This window comes from Pipra filicauda, unplaced genomic scaffold, assembly GCF_003945595.2.
Source record: "Pipra filicauda isolate LSUMZ 115617 unplaced genomic scaffold, ASM394559v2 scaffold510_size705862_pilon, whole genome shotgun sequence".
Taxonomy (NCBI): Eukaryota; Metazoa; Chordata; class Aves; order Passeriformes; family Pipridae; genus Pipra; species Pipra filicauda.
In genome coordinates, this window is record NW_024104655.1 from 98,970 (window position 1) to 119,192 (window position 20,223).

General features: G+C 46.2%; 1 protein-coding gene across 1 annotated transcript in view; it reads right to left on the reverse strand.

Moving 5' to 3' along the window:
* The window catches only part of PAPPA (pappalysin 1), a 180,972-nt gene that overhangs the window by 40,250 nt on the left and 120,499 nt on the right, over nucleotides 1-20,223 (reverse strand). The window contains exons 11-14 of the mRNA XM_027749372.2: nucleotides 17,931-18,044; nucleotides 17,390-17,525; nucleotides 13,573-13,786; nucleotides 4,275-4,440 (exon numbers count right to left, since the gene is read on the reverse strand). Of these exons, the coding sequence (XP_027605173.1) occupies nucleotides 4,275-4,440; nucleotides 13,573-13,786; nucleotides 17,390-17,525; nucleotides 17,931-18,044 (630 nt within the window). The remainder of the gene's footprint in view (nucleotides 1-4,274; nucleotides 4,441-13,572; nucleotides 13,787-17,389; nucleotides 17,526-17,930; nucleotides 18,045-20,223) is intronic.

Consider the following 20,223-nt stretch of genomic DNA (forward strand, 5'->3'; position numbering starts at 1 on the left):
AAGCAATGTTTTGCCTGAGCTAACACTTGTGAGAGTGTTTCAGCTGTGGCCATGGCCTTTGTTAGCAGAAAGCTGCAGGACATTAGAGCCTGCTGGGAATGTGATGTGCCTGGGATCCCCTCTCCTTGGAAGGGATCCCTAACTATCCCCTTTCCTTTATTTGTCCCCATGTTCTAGACCTTGATGTGAAAAAGATAATAATTACTGTCTCCACGTCTTCATCTCTGGCTTTTTCCTGGCGGTACTTTCCCTACAACAGCACTAACCTGATCTGTAAGAGTCCTTCCAGACCAATATAGCTTTTCCTGTTCCTGGCACACTGGCAAGACCATTCCCCTGCAGAGGAGCTGTGCCCACGTGGGTAAGACCCTGGCTTCTCAGCTTTTTCCCAGTTAATTTGTTCCACACTTTGTATGATGGAAGCTGAGGTTTTCAAGGTCAGACATAATAATGGCACATTTTAGAGCATGTCTATCATGTCATCACTTCAAGCAATAGGAGCACATGGAATTCAGCAGCAGAACATGACAGAGAATGTTCCCTGCGATGGAGAGAAAGACTGGTGGCTTTGACTGGAAGCACAGAGGACAAACCTGCCACAGAAATTCTTGCAGGTGGCACCCACCAGCTCTCAGCTTCCCTCTCTTGTGGTGTCGCACCTGAGGGTGGGATCACTGCAGGGCCCAGGGTAGGACCTCCAGAGGCTGAGCAGGAGCCCACCTCTCCCCAGCTCAATGCCACACCTCAGGGATATTTCCAGGGGACTCAGCCTCAGCAGTGCTGCCTTTGGATCCAGCACTGGGTCTTAGTGGCAGCATCTGCCTCCGCCTTTGTGGATCTCCCACCCGGAGCTGAGCAGGCACGTGCCTGTTTCGCCTGTCTGATCTGACAAGGTCACCCAGCTCACAGCAGTCCATACAAAGCACTTGGCTTTCTCGTCTGGTTTATTAGCTGTCACTTTGGGCACTTAGTGCTGCTTTGACTGGCATCACAGCAACTGCTTCCCTTCATGTCCTGCCTTCCAAAAGAGGCTTACGCAAGGAGGGAGGGTGGGCAAGGCGAAAAGAGGGGGGGGAAAAATAGGGCCTCCAAAGATACAGTGTGCAGTACAGTGAAGAGGATGCAAACTTAAACAAATCTGGTGCCAGAAAGATTTGTTCCTTGGGACTTGCAACAGCCTGAGAGAATTCATGTCTCCTTCCTGCTGCCCAAGATTCCAGCCGGCTCCTTCTTCAAGCGATGCTTCACGTGTGAAGTTTCCTCTCCTTAAAAATGAACAGCTGTGCCCTCCCCTCTAAGTATTCTTCCACTTCTGCCCACTACTGTGCCTCTAATTGAACCCACATGAGCCGTGCTTTCTTTTCCTGGCATGATTGATGATGCCTTTGCACAACATTAGGGAGCTGCTGGGTTTTAAATAACACCTCTTGACCAGAGCAGCAGTGGTGGTGGCTTCAAGGAGAGATGACAACAAGCAACTGAATGAGTGGGTCTTTCAGTGAAGGACAAGGGGGAGGAAAGCAGTGAAAAACAAAAGGGGGAAAGAGAGAGAAGAGAAGAAAGAGCGATGGAGTTGTCGGGGTGGGGGGTGGGAAGAAATTGGGGAGGGGGAATGAAAACATCCCGAGATCTTCTTTGTGGGAAAGATACATGAAGGATTTTGCTCCATCACTGTGCAAAGCCCTTTGCTGTTGTTGATGAAGTGCCTAAATGAGGATGAGGGAGAGCCCAAGAGCCTGTAACCAGCTCAGCTTTCTTTTTATTTTCAAGCAGCAAACAGTTTCTGCTGCACAGAGTGCTGATGGGTTTTAGGGTTTGGTGATTTTACGTAGTTTAACAGAATTTGGGAATGGGAGCTTCTCACAGGGGGAATGAATGAATGTTTTGGCCTAAGACTGATTAAAATGGTGGCTTCAGAAGACACAGAGGCCAGAAAGTGCAGAGACTTTTAAGAAGATTTTCAAAGACCCCTTAGATGTAAAAGATTGATTTGAAATGTGACTTGTGCCCCTGCATTTCTGAGGTGCTTTTGAAAATTTTGCTTTTAATTCTCTCTTCACCCTTTTTCTTCTGTCTTTCATTGAAATACGGAAGACAAATGTGGTTCAGATGCTAAACCAAGGTGTTTTCACTGGTCTGTGAATCATCTTCATCAGCATGCAGTGGCCATGGGCCACTGCTGTTCAGTCTGCTCTTTGAGACATTGCACCTCACCTCAGCCTCCTTCCTACCCAAGAGTGTGAAACATCAACGTGTGTAAAGCTACTTTCCTTCCTCCTCTTCCTCACGCAGCCCCACACACTGACAGTTAAATGAGAAAAAAAATATCTCTAGATCCTCAAATCAATCAAACAGGCAAAATATCCAACTAGATGACAACAGTGAAGCAACCAACAGCTTTGTGCAGGGTTCCTCAATCATGGCAGCAAGTCCCTCTGATTATGGACAACAAGCCACAAGCCCTTTCTCACCCCAAAATGCCTGTGACTGGAAGAGGAGCTGAAGTTGGGAAGCAATTGGGGAAGGAGCACAATGCAATTTGACATGAGAAATCCAAACCATGACTTTCTCAGATAATTCATATCTTGCCTACACATTCCACAAGTTCTATCTTGAAGCACCTGACACAAAGAAATAAAACAAGATGATAGTGAAAGAAACTGTCTGTTCCTTTTCAACAGATCTCTGATGAGCACAAATAAACTTATAAAGCACATGTTTAATGTGCTTAGCTGATCAAGAGTATCTTTAGGATGCTCCACTTCTTCCCTCATTGGAACAGTGAATGCACAGCACTGAGCAAAACAAAGCCATTGGCCTCAGGGGTTTTACTGGTGGAAAAAAGATGAGGAAGTGCAATAGCAGACCAGGGTGAGAGGAAGTGTGTTGTAATAGGCAGTGAATCACGTTAGCTAGGGGTGCTAAAATCCTCCCCTCCTGTCATATGAGTCTGATCAAGGCTCTGAAACCAAACTTCTCGGGGCAAAACCATACACAGTCGGCCGAGCCTCCCCAAAAGGTAATTCCTGCCTTTAAATAACAGGGTGCTGGTGAAGCATGTTTAGGCTGTTTCATTTGGTTTGGGACCCCTGTGTGCCCCATGTACCTCATGTACAGATCCCTTCCATTCAGGCTTGTTTGAGAACTTGTTTTCTGCTCTGTAAAAATGCTCAGCTGGAGCTGGGGTTCTGGTGCTGATGCCAATTAGGATGGAAGAGGCCCAGCTCGCGGGGTCCTGTATTTGTTTTGTAATTGAGTTGAAAGGGCTGACTCATTCCCCTCCACTCTGTCTCCCCCCTCTGCGAGCTTATGAAGAACACAGTATTTCACAAATACAGACAGGCTGCTGAGTGTGGCTGCCCCGGCTCCCCCGGCCCCAGATGTGTGTGCTGCCCCAGATGTGTGTGCTGCCCCAGATGTGTGTGCTGCCCCCACAACTTGTGAGAAGGTGCTGATGGGGGAAACCACCCCCACATCACACTCACAGGATCTAGAGCAGCATTAGAGGTGAGAGCACAAACTGAGGTGTCTGCACCCACCTATCCTGAGCACCCTGCTCCCAGGGACATGCCAAGGCTGGGCCATGTTGCACATGCACCTCATCCACCTTCCCCAGCCCGAAGTACCTTCATTTTTTTAATGTTTAAATACTTTTATAGTATTCCTCAATACCTCCCTCACTGCATGAAGGCATGCTGCTTTTGTAGGACATCCTCTGTAATCCATGCATTAATAAAGAGGATGGGGAGCACCGCCTGCCCCACCAGGGAAGGTTTTTGGTAATTTGTTTGGAAGCAAAAAGGTTTGGGTGCTTTTTTCCATCCCCTCCATACCGTACACATCAGCGTGTGGTTGGAAGCAGATGGACTGAAAAACTGCAAAGGAGTTAAGACACTGCTAGCCTCAATCCCAGGACTAAAAAGGGAGGTATTTTGCCCAGAAATCGGTTGTGCAAAAACACAAACACCCCACTCCCAAAACACCAGCCCCGAGAAACACTTTGGCTGAGTAGAGCCAGTTGGATCAAAGAAGGACTGAATACACATTTAAACTTTGTGGGTTGAAAATTTCTAAAGTTGGGGAACATCTGAGCTTTGTTCATTGTCAGTATCTCTTCCTACAGAGTCAGAGGGCTCCTGTTGTGATGAGAAGTATTTGGATATGACCTTGTCCCAAGGCTGAGCTGAGACTTCGGGGTTTAGGCTGCGTTATTTCTCAATTTGTCCACATGTGTTAGCTCATCCCTTGTCATAAAAAGCCCCAGAAGAACAAACCTGGCTCTTGATGAGATCATCATCCCTCTGGACGTGCAGGATGTGGCCGGTCCTGCAGCTCACGTTGCACTGGGCCCCGTTGTACCAGCCGCCGGTGCAGTTCAGCACTGCGTGCTCGATCTCCAGCTTCTGGCAGTCCGTGGCTTCACAGGAGTAGTGGACACAGCTAGGAGGGGGACAAGAAGTGGTATTTTTAGTGAATTCATTTAATTCCTCCCACAAGAGCAAGTGTGTCTGACTGACAGATTCGTCACTCGGAGAACGCGCCGAACCCAGCCCAGCAAAGGGCTCCACACCCTCTTGTTACACCTTCTGAAGGACAGGGGCAGTGGCAACAGAGAGGACAGTGAAGGCAAATTACAGGTCTTGTGGTAAAAAGGAAGAGCTTGCCAGTTCTGCAGCATTACTTTGTGTTCTGCAGTATTCATCCGCACTATGACCTTCCTACTCCTGTACCATCGGCCAACCATCCATCCGTCCATCCTGTCAAAACACTCTCCCTCCAAGAGCAGTCCTTGTGCCCCATCCACTTTTAAATCTGTTGAATTCAGAAGTGCCTGATATTGGTGGTGATAAGTGCCCGTGTGTATGTGTGAGGAGGGGTTTCTGCGATAGACACTCTTATCTTTGAGAAACTCGGTTGAAATCATCACATTCATTTTATTTCACTTCACGAGGAACACCAAAACATCGGCTGTGTAGCTGTGTTGATAAGCTCTTATCAAGCTCAGCAGCATGCTGTCATTTCAGATCTCTCCAGTTGCTGTCCTGCCATCCATAAAATGTTTCCCCGGATGGAAACTGTCTGTTCTCCCTCCAGAAAATTATTGTAACATTCAGCACGACTTGTTAAAAGGGATTTTTGTTTTATTTTTACGTACGTAGAGATGGCTGGTTGACACAAAATCTTTCACCATCTCTGATGACCTGAGTCAAACATTATAGCACATGTTCAAATGTGAGTAGGGGGCAGTCCCTCAACTAAACAGCAACGAAAATGCTGAGAGTCTTAGAGTACGAGGGGAGATTAGACTAGGTAGAAGGAAGAAATTCTTTTACAATGAGACTAGTAAAACACTGACACGGGTTGTCCAAAGAAACTGTGGATGCTCCATCCCTAAAAACATTCAAGGCCAGGTTGGACAGGACTCTGAGCAACCAGATCTAGTTGAAGACGCCCCTGCTCACTGCAGAGGGGTTGGATTAGATGGGCTTTAAAGGACCCTTCCAACCCAAACCATTCCATGATTTTATGTGCAAAGACTTTTTCTGGATTACAGACAAAATTTCTGGGGTTAAAGACTCCTACAAAGTGATTTATTTTGGCTGAAAATTAAAATGAATTTAATTTAAATAAATTAGTTCCGAGGAGGGGAAACATTGGCTTATTTCACCATCCATGTGGGTAGGGAAGAACCTGAAATGCAGAAAGGTATAGAAAGAAGGGAAAGCAAAGCATCAATACACATATTTTAAAATGGTTTACAAGCAGGCTATTCCCATGTCCTAGAAAAAAGGGTTAACAACCACCAAAACCCTGTCCAGCTTAGTAAGCCCTGACTTAGCACGTACATGGTGTTTTGCTGTGTTCAAAACACTGTGCAGACATTATCTAATTAATTTTCATGACACCCCCGCGAGACACCTGGGCTGGTATTGTTATCCCCATGTTACTGATAGAGAAGCACATCTGCACATGTCTCTACTGAGCTCTAGATCAGATTAAATGACAGTATTATGTACCTCCACAACTCATTTCTCTGTCCCAGACTAGTGTTGTATGGGAAGTGCCCACTGCTGGTAATTTAAGGTTGCTCGTTCAGTGCCGGCCCTTCCCTGGTGTGTGATGAGCCATAAACCATTTCTACATTCAGAAAGACCATATTTCCTCACGGTGCACAAAGTATGGCCACTGACAGGACTGAGGGAGAATTCCACCTCTGTGTTGGCCAACTCCATACCTTTGTATGCAGCAAACAGCGCCCTGTCCATCAGCACCACAACCCTGATGCTCATCTCTTCTGCAGAATAGACAAGAGCTGACCTACCCAGAGGGGTCCTGCCTTCAAGGATGATCCCCACCCACCAGACCAAGGGTTTCACATGTTTTCCAGCCACTGCAACTCACAGCCTGACATACAGATTTAAACTGCCTTTGATTTCACTTCATACTGATCAATAAGACTGTGGATGAAAATGCCATAAAAGCCAGTGGGCAGCATATCCTCATGCCCAGGTGGGCCTCATTGAAGAGAAATAAGGTGAGGAGAACACCCATGTGCAGTTGCCTTGCAAATGCCCAACACAGGAGTGTGAACTACAGACTTTACTCTGTTTTGGTAGCAGTTCCCCGAGACTTACTAATCTGAATTACAAACCTACTAATCTAATTACAAACCTTACCAACCTCATGGCACTGCCAGTTGAGTAAGTCCTCAATTGACCTCAAAAAGAATGTCTGAAGTTGGATGCTGAGTGAGAGCATTAAAAGATGAGTGAGAGCATTAAAAGATGAATGATGTGTTGTTGAACCCTCCCTCCACGTCCCAGTCCCACTGATCCATGAAGGTGAACTCTTGCTTTGCTCCCCTCCATTTTTCTGATGGTGAGGCTGCAATAAAAGTTCCTCCCGTGCCAGGGCTTCAGCAACAAGTAAGTTGACTCATTGAGAAAAAAGCAAGCACTATTGCCAAGCCACTCTTCTCAAAAGTACATATTGCAAACCTTGACTCCCCATTGCAAAACTCCCTCAAAATCTGAAAACCATCTTCCACTAAAGTTGAAAAAATAAAATAATAACAGACTTATTTAATCTAATACTTATGTGAATTAATGTAGCACTGAATTTGGCCTTGAATGGCTTCAGAGGGAAGGATGAGCCTAAGGAAACCTTTGCAATTTGCACAGAGGGAAATCTGGAGCAACGTCACCGCAGTCAGTGGCATCGCTTTTCATTTCCATCAATGTAAAGGAGGAAAAGAATCCGGTTTCTTGAGTTCAGATCAGGACACCAGATGAGCAAGCCTGGGCTTAAAAGTCCTACAGAACTGAAACACCACAGACAAAGGCATTAAGAAACACTTATTGTGATGTTCTTCTCTCTGTTTACAAGTCCCCTTGTGGTCTCCTGAAATGGCCAGGGAACATTTTTAGCCACCCCCTCCAGGCTCCAGATTATGCCTCGGTTAGCAGATCATCTGGGCAGCCCTCTCTGTCTGTAACTCTATATGAATGACTTCAGTGACAAACAATACAACCATTCACTTTTTGTAAAAAAACAACCACTGCCACCAAATGTTTCCAATTTAAATATTTCTGGTTCTCTAGCTACTGGTTCCAATTTGGTATCAGCTACTGTCAGCCATAAATCCCAATGAATTTTGAAGTCACGATCCTGAATTGAGTTCTGCAAATGCAGAATTAAGAAGGAGAAATGAATATCTCCAAGTAGGAAGTTTAGACAAAGAACCCATCACATCCATTTGTGGATTACAGAAGCTCTTGCATGGGTTCTGCCATTTAACAGTGGTCAATCATCACATGTTCCAGAAACTGTGCATTCCTCGGGAAAGAAACAATATAAGAGTATCTGAGAAGGAAATCTCTTAGGCTTTAACTCATGTTGATTCCTGGCATAGGAGAGTTTATCCTGTTTTCTTGCAATCAATATTGTGTGACTTCATCAAAACCGCCCGTTTCAAGTCGTCCCTGGTCTACCCTAACTCCCCAAATTCCTTACCCAGAGTATGAGCTGATCTGGACCAAAGCTACACAAGGGACCCAAGGACCACTCTAATGATTTACTTGAACAAGTGTTGGTGTCTGGGATATTCCCTGACAAGTGTTTATTTTACTAAGTCCACTTCAGGATTCACTTGTCCCTTCCCTTCCCCTGGCAGTGTACGATTTCCTAAAACAACATCTTCACACCGAGGCGGGTGCAAGGAGCAGTGGATTTCTTGCACACATTCCATTGCATGTTAGAAACAGATCAAGGCAGACTGTTTCAATGAAGTAAAAAGCCCTGAATTGAGTTAGCTTCACATGTAGGCTGAAGTTCTGAGCCAGTTCTTGCTTTATTCAAATCCATTCTGCCCATCCCTAATCTAAACGAGCTCAGTCATTAGGCTCTAAATCTGTATTTCTTTGTGCCAATATTGGCCCCAGTTCAGCAAGGCACTTAAATATGTGCTTAACTTCAAAAGCACAGTTAAGTCCCACTGATAGATTTGACTACAGGGGGATGTAAGCAAATAGCTGAGGGCTTGGCTAAATTGGGGCCTTAGTGACACAATCCTAGAAACATTTGTATTTTAACATGTTTATAGAAAATTATAACAATTAAGTGGAGCTCTTCCTTCCTCACATAAAACCAACCCAGGACTTCCTCTTTCAAGAAGCTTACAGCAGCCAAACTTTCTTTTCCTAACCCCGGGGTCAAGCACTTTTCCAAGAAATCATCTTAACGTGGTGCCTTAATTATTTGTTTCCTTCATGAGAGCTCTGACACATAGATATAACAGGTGAGCATAAAAGCTCCTGAGAAGAGCCACACCATTATCTCTTGTATATGGGAAAAACTCCCTTTTTGACACTCTGGGACAGGCTGGGCTGGAGATCTGAACTGCAATTTGGTTTTGTTGTAAGCCACCACACATTCAACTCACACACGTGTAGCCTTCTGAGGGGTCTTCCAACAGATTTATCCTTACAGTGGGTTTGTATTCTCCTCTCTAGAGGTTCTTCTAAGGGCAAGAGTGGGTTCTTTCTCTCTAAAACAAACATACATGCAGTATTTTGAAAAGCAGATGTTGCTAGTCCCATTCTTTGCTGTAGAAATAAAAGTATGAACTGCAGAGGTGGCAATGAATTCGTTTTCTCCAGTCTTCAGCTAAAAGACGTCATCTCTTGTATTAACACAAAATCTCAAAGAACGTATTCCCAAATCCTGAGGGCTGGATGGGAACTGGTGAACCTGTGCCACTGGAAGAAGGCTCAAGCCTTTTCCTAAAGAGGTGTTTGCCTTCGAATCTGGTCCATGAGAATGACCGAGAGGATGGTATCACCTGTGGTCCTTCTGACAGCAACCCCTACTTCAAACTGAGAGTCAGAACACAGCTAAACCCAGAGATTTACAGAAAATACTTCCTCCAACCCCAGGTAAGCTGTGAGGGAAGGAGAAGTACAAGCCAGCAAGTTCCCACCAGTGTCAGGGCAAATTCTCCTCGGGGACCAGCTCTGCCCCCAGCCTGCCTGCCCCCCGTCGTGTGAGTTATTCCTGCCTGGGGGGGTCCATATTGAACTGATAAAGCTCTCAAAGCCCCATCACCCTGCCAGCTTGGAAGTGGGACCGTGTCCCTGGGCGTTTGCAGCCCCACAGGTCTCCCTGCCAGAGTCTGTCCAGGCGAACAAAGAAAACGCATCGCCTTCCACTTTAATAAAAGCCAAATGATGCCGTTTGCCAATTACCAAAATGGGGCGAAGGTTAAAAACCCATTGAATTATAACACATGTCACGGACCAAAGCTTCTATGATTAACAGTTCTGTGAGAAATTCATTAATTTCACCCGAAGCAAGCTGACAGAGATTGTGCTTAATGACAGAACGCAGGGCAGGGGAAAGGCGGCCGAGCCGGGAAAGAGAAAGCTGCATTAATTCACAACAAAAAGAGACGAGGAAACCCTTTTTTCCTCTTATAAAAAGGAAAAAGAAAAAAAAAACAAAAACCAAAAACACAACTGGAGTTGTAAAGAGCAGTTGCATTTGTTCTGCTGCTGAAGATTTATCTTCATCATTTCTCGTTGGGGAAGCAGACAGCAGGAGAGAGCAAGACAAAGAGAAGAGCTGGAGTGGGCTACGCCCCCCTGGGGCTTCTTTGGGGCAGTGAAGGGTGAAGCTTAGAGGATGGCTTTCCGTGGAAGCAAGGGCAGGTGATGGTGTGATGACCAGGGGTGGGCCTGGTCCCCCCCTAGGTGTCAAACACCCCGGTGTGCACACTTCTGGAGGGTGGTAAACCCAAAATCTCCCCTGCAGAAGCAATTTTGAAGCCATAACAGTGAGTTTGTGGCAAGACTTAACCAAACAAAGGAAAGAGAGATCTTTTTGCTATGCTGACTAGAGAGCACAAGGTATTGCACGATGTGGGGCATAAAGACTGGAGAGCTGTGGGCAGCCAGTGGGGTTTGTCTTCTGTAGGAACATGGAGTTAGTGGGGGATTAGGAAGATGGAAACTCCTGAAGCTCACAATTCTGACAGCTGAATGGGGAATCTGCCTGGGCTTTCATGCCTCCTGCCTGCAGTTTCCAGGAGAGGAGCAATGGCACCAGGTGTGATAGAGGAGAGGTCTGGTGACCACAGCAGGGAAATGCCACCAAGGGAAAGCAGCACTTCACAAAAACTGCCTTGCCAGGGATGGGAGACCCCCCCCGGGGATGTTTCCTATCCAGAGAAAAAGACAAAATCCTGATTTTTGAGAAATGCTGTCAAAGGCAGCCCCAGGGCACCAGGGGTGGGAAATTACACCTCTTCTTCTTCACACCCAGTTTCACCGTCCGCTCCACAAGGCTACACAGGAAATGATGGAAGTATGATAAACTGAGGTATAAAGTGGAAGAGAAGAACTACCTAGGCCGTTATATCTGGTCTGAGGATGTAATGTGGACATAAAGGCTGTCATTTTTACAGCTCGTCTCCAGCAGTGAGGGAAACTTCTGCTGAAAACAAGAAAAAGAGCCCGTGGTCAGGGGCAGCAGAAAGACCAGCAGACGGAAAGTACAGAGTAGGTTTATTTTCAAACTCTCTATAAATGTCTTTAGGAGGATGGAATGGATTTTCAAAAGAAGTAATGATGACTGAGGATGCCTATAAAGTTCAATGGAACTTTTACATTTAAGCTCCTTTTTCTCTAAAATATTAACTAGAATACATACCTCAAGAAAGAAGAGTGAGCACATGTTTTATTTTCAGTTATTAAGTTTTCACTAACCCATGGGAGGGATCCATTCACCTTCAAAATAAAGGCTGTGTTAACTTTTAAGGGCCGATATATTTCTTTTCCCTCTCAATTTTAAAATCTGCACCCTTGCCTAGAAGTGTCTGCATCTGGCTATAAATCCTCTCCAAGCAAAATAATTCTCCTTGAAGAGAGAGAAATAATACCTCTTGCAGAGAGAAGCCAAAAGCAGGCAAAAATATCCGTCTTGACCTAAGGAAAATGAAAGCAGTCAAATTGATGCTTACACATAGGAGAGAGAGTTCCTTTAAAAATTAAATAAATACTCTAAAAATCATATTAGGCAAATGCAACCGGTGGGGAAAGGGGAGAAGGGAAGGATGGGCAGTGTGGAACTGGCATTCCAAGGATGGGGAGACCATGAGCACAGGAGGCAGAAAACCCACATCCAGCCTCTGAGCTGGTTAAGAATAACTTTTAAAAATCTCTCCTATGTGCTTCCTGGATTGGGTAAAATATCTGAGGAAAAAGACAGCAGTGACAGCAAAGGTGTCACCTATTTCCTGGCTGCACAACTTAATAACTTAATGCACAGCTTTCTCTACACCTTGGACGCTTGAATTTCTTGGAATTTCTTGTACAGAAGAAAGCAGATATGGTCATCCCAAATGATCTTATCACAAGGCAAACTAGGGCTTCTCCACTGTACACTGTCATCAGTGGAAAAATCCCACTGTTTTCAATGGCCTTTGGATCAGGGCTTTACTTCAGAGACTTTCTGGTTCCTTGACAGACATGGGAAACTTTATAACAAATCCAGAATTGAAATGTTACTTTGAACAAGTGAGGCTCGGATGAAAGTTTTTGAGAGCAAGGGGCTGAGAGGGTTCAGTGCATCCCGAAAACAAAACAATGCCAAAAAAAAATCAGGAAGAAAAATAAGAGGCAAAAGGCGGGCGAGTCTTCCCCAAGAGATTTCTAAAGGTTGGTTTGCTGGGCTGCAGAGGCTCACTGAAGCTTTGCCCTAGGGGAATGCATTTTTTATTAAGGAAATAACTTTCTAAACACAGAGCACTTCTAATTCCATAAGTGAACAAATGGTTCAATTCCTACTGAAAATCTGAGAGGGAGGAGGAATGTGGACCTGTGTCTCAGCCCTCTCGAGCTCCCTGTTGCTTCTCACCATCTCCTTCCAGCGGGTCTTTCTCGCTCTTTTTCTGTCCCGGTCCTGCACTGGGAATTCGCCAAACTTCCACAACCAGACTTCTCATCTGAAACTTGATCCTGCTGTCTTTGGGCCTCTGAATTTATACAACCTATTGCATAGAATGATCAGACGCCTTGAATCTAGGTCAGAACACACTGACTGGATTGATTTAGCTATAGATATGCTCCTTTTTTTTTATTTTATTTTCCCTTCCCTCTCCCCCTTCTCACCCTCCCGCCTTTCCTGGAATAAAAGCAGGTCCTCAAAACAAGCCAGAACATTATCAAAAAACCCGACAGCTTGCTTAGGAGGCTGAGCAGAGGTTTGCTGGGATATGCAACTTGTTTTACTATTGCTGCCGCTATGGTATGACGACTGCTCACAACTTTGAATTCACAAAGGAAGAAAAAAAATTATTCTTTCAGGGGTTTTGCTAAATTCTCTCCTCTTCTTTTCACTGCCTCGCTGAAAGGATCCATGAAGCTGCCGCACCAGAGGCCAGGAAAGGTCACAATCTCTGTGGGATGCTGTAAAGCAGAGACTGAGAGGGGTTGGTGGTGATCTATTGATGTGTCTGTAATAACAACAAGAATAAAACGGTAGCCATAAACCTTTCATCCTGGGGGGTCCCACAGAGCTTTTCAGAACGGGGGCCGGATCCAGAGGGGTGCTGAGGGCCCTTGCCCGGCCGTAGAAGCCCTGCAGATGCCGATGGCTGAGCACCCGGCAGGATCCGGCCCCGCTGGGGCACAAGCATCACTTTGTCTCCGCGCAATCGCTTCCGTGGGAGGTCCCCGTGGCCCTTGGGCAGCACAAAGCGGTCGGGGTCGGAGCGGTGTGTGAGCGGCGAGAGCGATGCCGGGCTGGGGAGTGCACGGGGAGTTAACCGGCCCCCAGCTCCGAGCCCGGGATAAAGGAGGGAGGAGAAAGGAAGAGGAAATAATTCACTAGCGGCATCCCCGTGCGGGTTAAATGTCCCATCCATCCCGATCAATGAGAACACTGCCGGTTTTTCAGCGGCCACACAAAAGGGTCGGCAGGGTTCAGCTGCTGTGCCCCTCCTGCCTCCCCCTGACCCCCGGCCGGCGCGGGGGGCGGTGGGTGGCGAGGCAGAAGGAAGCGGGATGACAGGCTCACCTCTGCTCCGCCGGGCTGTAGGTCTGTCCTCGCTGGCAGCTGCTGATGGTGATAGGGTCGAAGTTGTGGAAGGAACGCAGGGCCACCCCGGAGATGGCCACAAACTGGGAGCTGAAGCTAATGAGGACAGCCTGGGTGTGATAAAAAGGGTGACTGAGGTCATGGATGACGGGGATAATCAGGGGATTGTTCCTGCAGCTCAGGACGTGGACACCTGCCAGAGGAGAGACAAGATCAGAGGAAGGGTCAGACTTAACACAATTGCTTCCCGAGGCTGTGGGCACTTCAGAGGCATTTCACCCATAGGAATGGCCCTATAGAGCTGAAAAGTTATGGTAAGCTGCCTGGAGGGGCTTCCCAAATCACTCTGGAGAGCTTAGTGGAGAAGTATATCCCTCCAGACAGCTGAAGAAAGGCTGCCATTCTCTCCACAAGCGCGGCACAGGCTCTCAGAGCCGTTTCTTTAGACCACGGCTACGTTTCTATTGTGCCCTGTTAAATCAGGAGCAACCATCACGGAGGAAGCGGAGTTGCACTATTGTCAAACTGGTCTGGGAGAGGACAGTTGGGGCCTTTATCCGGCGCATCAAACGGTGCCGGCAGGCTGGGTGGCTTTGTGCACCACGGGCAGGGCATCAGTGGCCTGTTTGGAGCTGTGCATGTCATTAGCACTCGGTGGTAAACTTCTTTGCATGAGCTCTACACTAAACGTGCCCATTTTTTATTTTTTTTTTTTTTTTTTTGATGGTTTCGAGCCTTCGGGTATCTTGCTCTTGGGTAGAAAAGGCAAAGATGGTGCTGGAGAGAGAAATGAGGGTGATGGTCCCACTGAGGATTTTACAGGGGATCTGACTTGAGAAGGAAATAGTGCCTTGGGAAAATAAAAATGTCTCAAGGTGGAGGTGCACGGAAACACCAGAGAGCTGACAAGGAGACTTCTTAATCCCTTTTCTCCAGCAGACAAGGCACTCAGTGGCAGCTGGGAAGAAATTCCCACCTTCAGGTAGAGGCAACCTGAATTCAAATGGGCCAAATCCATCTCAGGGGTAAGGCAGAGGACAGACAGCTGTCTGCTGGCCTCAGAACTCCTTAATTGAGATTCATGGCCTGATGCTGCCTGCAAAGCCCGGCCTCTGCGGCTCCGTGGCATCACTCCGAGGATCAGCTTGGCTCCAGATCCATTTGCTTCACTGGAGCTCCCCCAGCAATGGCTTTGGCCCAGGCCCTTTGGCTACCCTGATACACTTACAAATTTCAAAATAAAATAAACTCCATTTGCATGTTTAACTGGCTCAGGGATTTCTGTTATTATTATTTTTTTTTTTTCTTCCCAGTTCAGATTTCTTGACTCAAAGGGGGAGAAATAAAAAAGTTTTCATTTTTCTCCTTAGAAAGTGATTTCCTGTGAATTAAGACAGACTTTTGACCACGCTCTTTAAACTTCTATCTCCCACCCTCTGCTTAAAAAAATCTTCCTGTAATAAAAAAAAAAAAAAATAATATAAAAAAGCAACTCTCTTTTTGTTTTGGTCTTTACCTGACCCTGGAATAACCTCCCTGTCTACTTGCCTCCCACAGGTCTTTTGATATCAGCTCCTTGTGGAACGGTGCACGTTTCTCACTTACAAACAGGTGCAGTTAATACTCAAAATCCCGGGTTCCCAAATTCCTTGAAAGTTTCTGCCTTCTCTGATGGAAAGCCAAGAAAGAACTTATGGTTATGAGGCTGTTTATTCACTTCCATTTCATTCCTTGCTCTCAGGTGGTGTCCACAAGCAAACAGACCCTCAGAGCTGTGCTGCACTTGCTGGTGCTTTCTGCCCCACACAAAGTAAACGGGGGCTGAACAGGTCAGGGTCATGTAACTCACCTGCCTTCAGTAACTAAAGGCCCCTCATGGTGGCAATGCAGGGGATCAGAGGTGTCTCACGATCACCCCCATTTCTGGAGCTCTGCACCCACCTATTTGATGCTCAGTAGCTGAACCCTGGTGTCTACAGTGGGTCTGAACTAACAGAGCTGAAGTATTTGGCATTCCAACCTTTCCATCTCCTACCAAGACTCAGAATAAGCATCACATTATTTTCTGGGAGTCCACATGCTAAAAACCTGTTCTGATCAAGGTGGGAAACTGCAGGTCTGGATAGGATGTGTTTTGCCCATGGGAGTGTCTTTAGCACACTGAAGACTGATGGAGCTTTAAATTATTGCTACTTTCTTTTGGACGTACTTTTAGTTTGCCACTAATTTCTACATAAGACTGATTGACTGTCTGAAGTCAATCCTGCACCCAGTGCATGCCAACACTTGCATCTCAGCTGCAGTTTCCAGCTTTCCAAGGTGACAATTCAAACACATGAAAGACAATATCCAGGAAAAGGACAATGCCAGAGCCAGAACTCAGACAAAACAGTAATGGGGAGCTCTGCCTGAGTGAGAACTGCTGGGTAGCCTACCTACACCTCTCCCCTGCTCCAGGCAGCCTCTTCTGAAAGGTCAGAGAGGCTTTTCCATGATGAAGGCAGCATTTCAGCTCTGAGGATGTCCAGGCATCAGGATGAGCCCTGCCAAACTTATGTTGCAACTTCATTGAGGATTTCAAAACCTAACCCTTAGTTTCCTCTTTGCTCCTCTTTCTTGTTCCCTTCCTCTCACAATCTGTCTGTGTGCCCCTATAAAATGTCACATTAAGTATTTGTTGGCAGCTCGTGCATCCATCATTTATATCTCAGAGGGAAAGAGTTATGTGCCACTGTTTTGTGAAAGGAGGAGGATAAGATTAATCCAAGGGCTCTGGCAAACTGGGAGCTATCCTGACTCAACCTGCACAACTTGCTATGAATTTCTGTTTATTCTTGGACAACAGACATCACATATATTTTCTTTCTTTTCCTCCACACCCCAACGAATTTCATATTATCCTGGATACTCATCCAACACCTGTCAATGTGTGTGTCCCTTCTAGTGGGAAGCTTGTTTGAGTTTCAGCTTGTCAAAACTGAAAAGTTATGATAGAACAGAAAGTTGATGGGTGAGAGTGGTGTTTCCTTAAAAACTGCTCTTGAGGTGACCTGACCAGCTTTCTTCCCAATGGAAAAAAAAAAGGCAGAGAACAGCTGGAAAGGGATTATGCAAGTCCTGCCATGACACGGAGCTAGGGAGAGCTCCTTGGTCCTGGAGCCTCAATGCAGCCTGAATCAATTCACCAGACATAGTTTCCCCAGGTTCAGGGCCCTGTGCCAAGGGTAGGGACAAAAGTGGTCCATCCTGGCACTTCAGCACAGCTGCAGATCCACAGCCTCTGTCAGGCACCTCTGCTTGAGGCCACACCCTGGTGTTAGACCTTCATCAAACCTGAAATACTTCACATGAAGAATGCTGGCCACTAAATAGCTGTGGAGACCTCCCTGCAAGCAGGACTAGAGATCACCCAACACACCCTGTGAATCAGAAGTGTTTGCTGCAGCAGCAGCTGGAGCAGGTCCCTCACTCCCTGCTACCAGGGGCTCATCTGTATCACCATCAGTGTCTCTCCAGGGCAGTGCTGGTGTGAAGCACTGAGATAGTGCTGATTTTAATGACTAAAAAGGGGCTAATCACTTCTGAACACACAATGAACAGCTATGGAGAAATGTCTGCATAAAATGATGCACCATATTCAACAAACTCTAGAGAGACTCAGGGCTTGGAGCATTAAACAAGCATATTTTTGTCTAATTCTGAAAAAAACTGAGCAGGAGTACTGGTCAGTTTGTGAACAGAGGCATCATCAGATAAGCAAGCAATAAGGAGGGAGTTTAATAAAACACAGTCTTACCAAGATCGTGGCTTTGCTCTTTGGTGTCAAACAGCTGCACACCGATGGTCTCCTGCTTCTGATCCAGGTAATAGGTCCCATCAGTGACCAGGTGAACTAGGACCGCTGCAGCTACCATAGGCTGGGAAAAATAAGCCTGGGAAAACACAAAACCCACAAAGCCTGAGGTGGGAAATTATGGTGGGCTTTAAAAAATCCCCAGGAGTCAATCCGGGACTTTTAAAAGGGCAATTCCCATCCCAGGTCACAGAGAAATCTTCTCTTCCAATCTCTCCTACACAAACTAGATAAACTCCAGTCAAACAGCCCTGCAGCTGTAACCCCTCAGAAATTCAATAGCCTTGTCACATGGGAGGGGACTTCACCACTGAGTCTCCAGACAGTGCTCAGAGACATTGTTTCGCTGTTTTGCTCCAAACATACTTCAAAGAAAGGAGCAGCTCGGTCCTGGGAAGGCTGTCCCAGTGATATTTTGCCTGTTGGAGAAACTCTGTACAGGCAGGCAAAGAGGAAACTCCTGAGTGACATGTGCACTTCCTACCTTGAGCCAGAAAATGGTCTGTGTCATGTGGGAGTACTGGAAGTTGGCTGTGCAGGGGTACCAGGCGTACTGGGAGACACCATCGTTCAAGTCAATCACCTTAGTCCGACACACCTGGAAAAAGAAGCACCAAAACAGACATAGATGACAGTAAGGAAAGGTTATGACTCTTTAAAGTGTGTGTGGGAAAGTCCAGGTGCACTGCTAGAATAAAATAATGCATCGTAACGACGCCTCTGAATACCTTGAGATTATTCAGAAGTTAAGTTTCCAGGTCTTCCACCTCAATAAGAAAAACTGAAACGTGAAAAGGAGCTAAAGACTCCCAGCAGCTGGATGGCAGCCAGCAGATTCCTCTGGATTTGGTACGAGGTCTTTGACAGCATTTTGAACAACTTTGTTCCCCACCCAAAAGGACCACAGCTCTTCCCACTGGAGTCAAAGTGACAATCACTTCTGAACGTCCCAGCTCACAGCACAGACAGTCAGGAGATTCCTCCACAGGGCTCCAGCACTGCCCTTTTTAAACCTGGTGTTCCTGGAACCCCAGGGGAGTTAGAGATGGATGTATAAACTTGGTAGCCAGGAAAGTCCTGCCTCTACAACCCAATTTAAGCAAACTGGTTTCTTCTTTTGCTAACTAGTTCTGCAAGTGGAATCACCTTATTCTGCACCTTTCCATGGCAGGCAGCAGTGAGATTGGAAGTAAACTGCTCTTTTCAGTAAAGAACAAGTAGATGAATCCCAAGTGCTGTCACAAATGAAAAGCTCAAAGGAAGTGCCAGAATCTGAGTACCAGAGAGCCTTGCAGTGCCATCAGTGTGTAAGACGTGAAAATGAAGCTGCAAGGAATGGTAGGATTCACCTTGAAAACTCTTCAGTGAAGCTGCTTCAAGAAAGAAACATGCACAACCACAGCCTTCACTCCCCCAGCAAACATGAGAAGGGAAATGTCCACCATGCAAAAAGTTACTCCTGCATTAGAAGGATGATTCCTGCTGAGGCTCCAGGAGCACCTGAAGGGAGAACCTGTTGGGATTCACAACACTTCAGTGAACTCACTGACTCACCAGTCATAGGGATAAGAGGGAATTCCTTGTGGTCACACAGAATAGTGGCAGTGGAGCTACAACTGTAACCCAAGAGGCCAAACCATCCCCAGCACTTGTGCTGGCCACAGGACAGCCTAGGATGAATCCCACCACCTGGGCTGGGTGCTAATGGGAGTTATGTTTTCTTGGGGACACTTTTAATTTTCTTTCCAAGACCAGAGCCTGAACTGAGCAATCAGGTGGTGATGGGCTCTCAGTAAAGCTGTTCCCCTAATCAATTCCCCTGATTATTAAACCAAAAAGAAAACCCTGAGGTGAAACAGGAGAATTAACAGAGATGCTTTTGACCATTCAAAATCCTGTGTCCACTCGATAACTCTGCACGGAAATGCCCTCTTGGTCTCGGCAGGCAAAGTCTGGGCAGTGCAAAGAGAGCCTGGGATGCCTGGGAATGAGAAACCAGATTGGCTAAAAGTGAGGTAATCCCCTCTATAATCTGAGTCCCTCAAGATCCAGCACAGAGGAATCTATGGGCAAAACATAAATCAGCTTTAATGGGCTGGAAGAAGATTTTTAGTTTATTTATTTTTTGAAACAACTGGGACCAAGCTTCATTGAGGCTAGCCAGTGGATACTGTTACATTTTACAGCAGAGCAAGGCTTTACATAAACTATCTTTGGCATTTGAAATCCAGGCCAGCAATTCGACATGTACCATTTCGCAACTCTCCCTTCTTGCGTTTTCAGCAGCCTGTCTCTTGTTGGGAGCATGGTTTTTATTTTAATACCTCTCCAGCTAGAGAATTTATCTTACCCACATCTGCAATTTATATGGTCAGAGAGCTCTTTGACATGAACAAAGGTCTCATTACTTTTATATGATTTTGTTCTTATTCTTACATCTCCTCCTGCTCTATTGGTCCAAAGAGGTGGCTGAAAGAAACATTCGGTGCTTTTTAAGTGCCACTTAATGGGTGAGTGAAAACCTGTATGAAGAAATCACCCAGGCCTTCACCAAAAGTTTGAATCAAACCCAAAATAAACCCCCGCTGAGGTGGGTTGGAAGTCTCTGATAACTTTAAAATGCCTTGTTTGATTTGTGTGCGTGTGTGAACTCCAGCACTTTCTGCTTCTGCATGGGAATATTAGCAAAAATCTGGGCATTGCATAAAGAGCCTGTGTTTAAGCCACGTGAGCTGAGGTGTGTGGACTGTCAGACTGGCCTGGTTTGAACAGGTTAG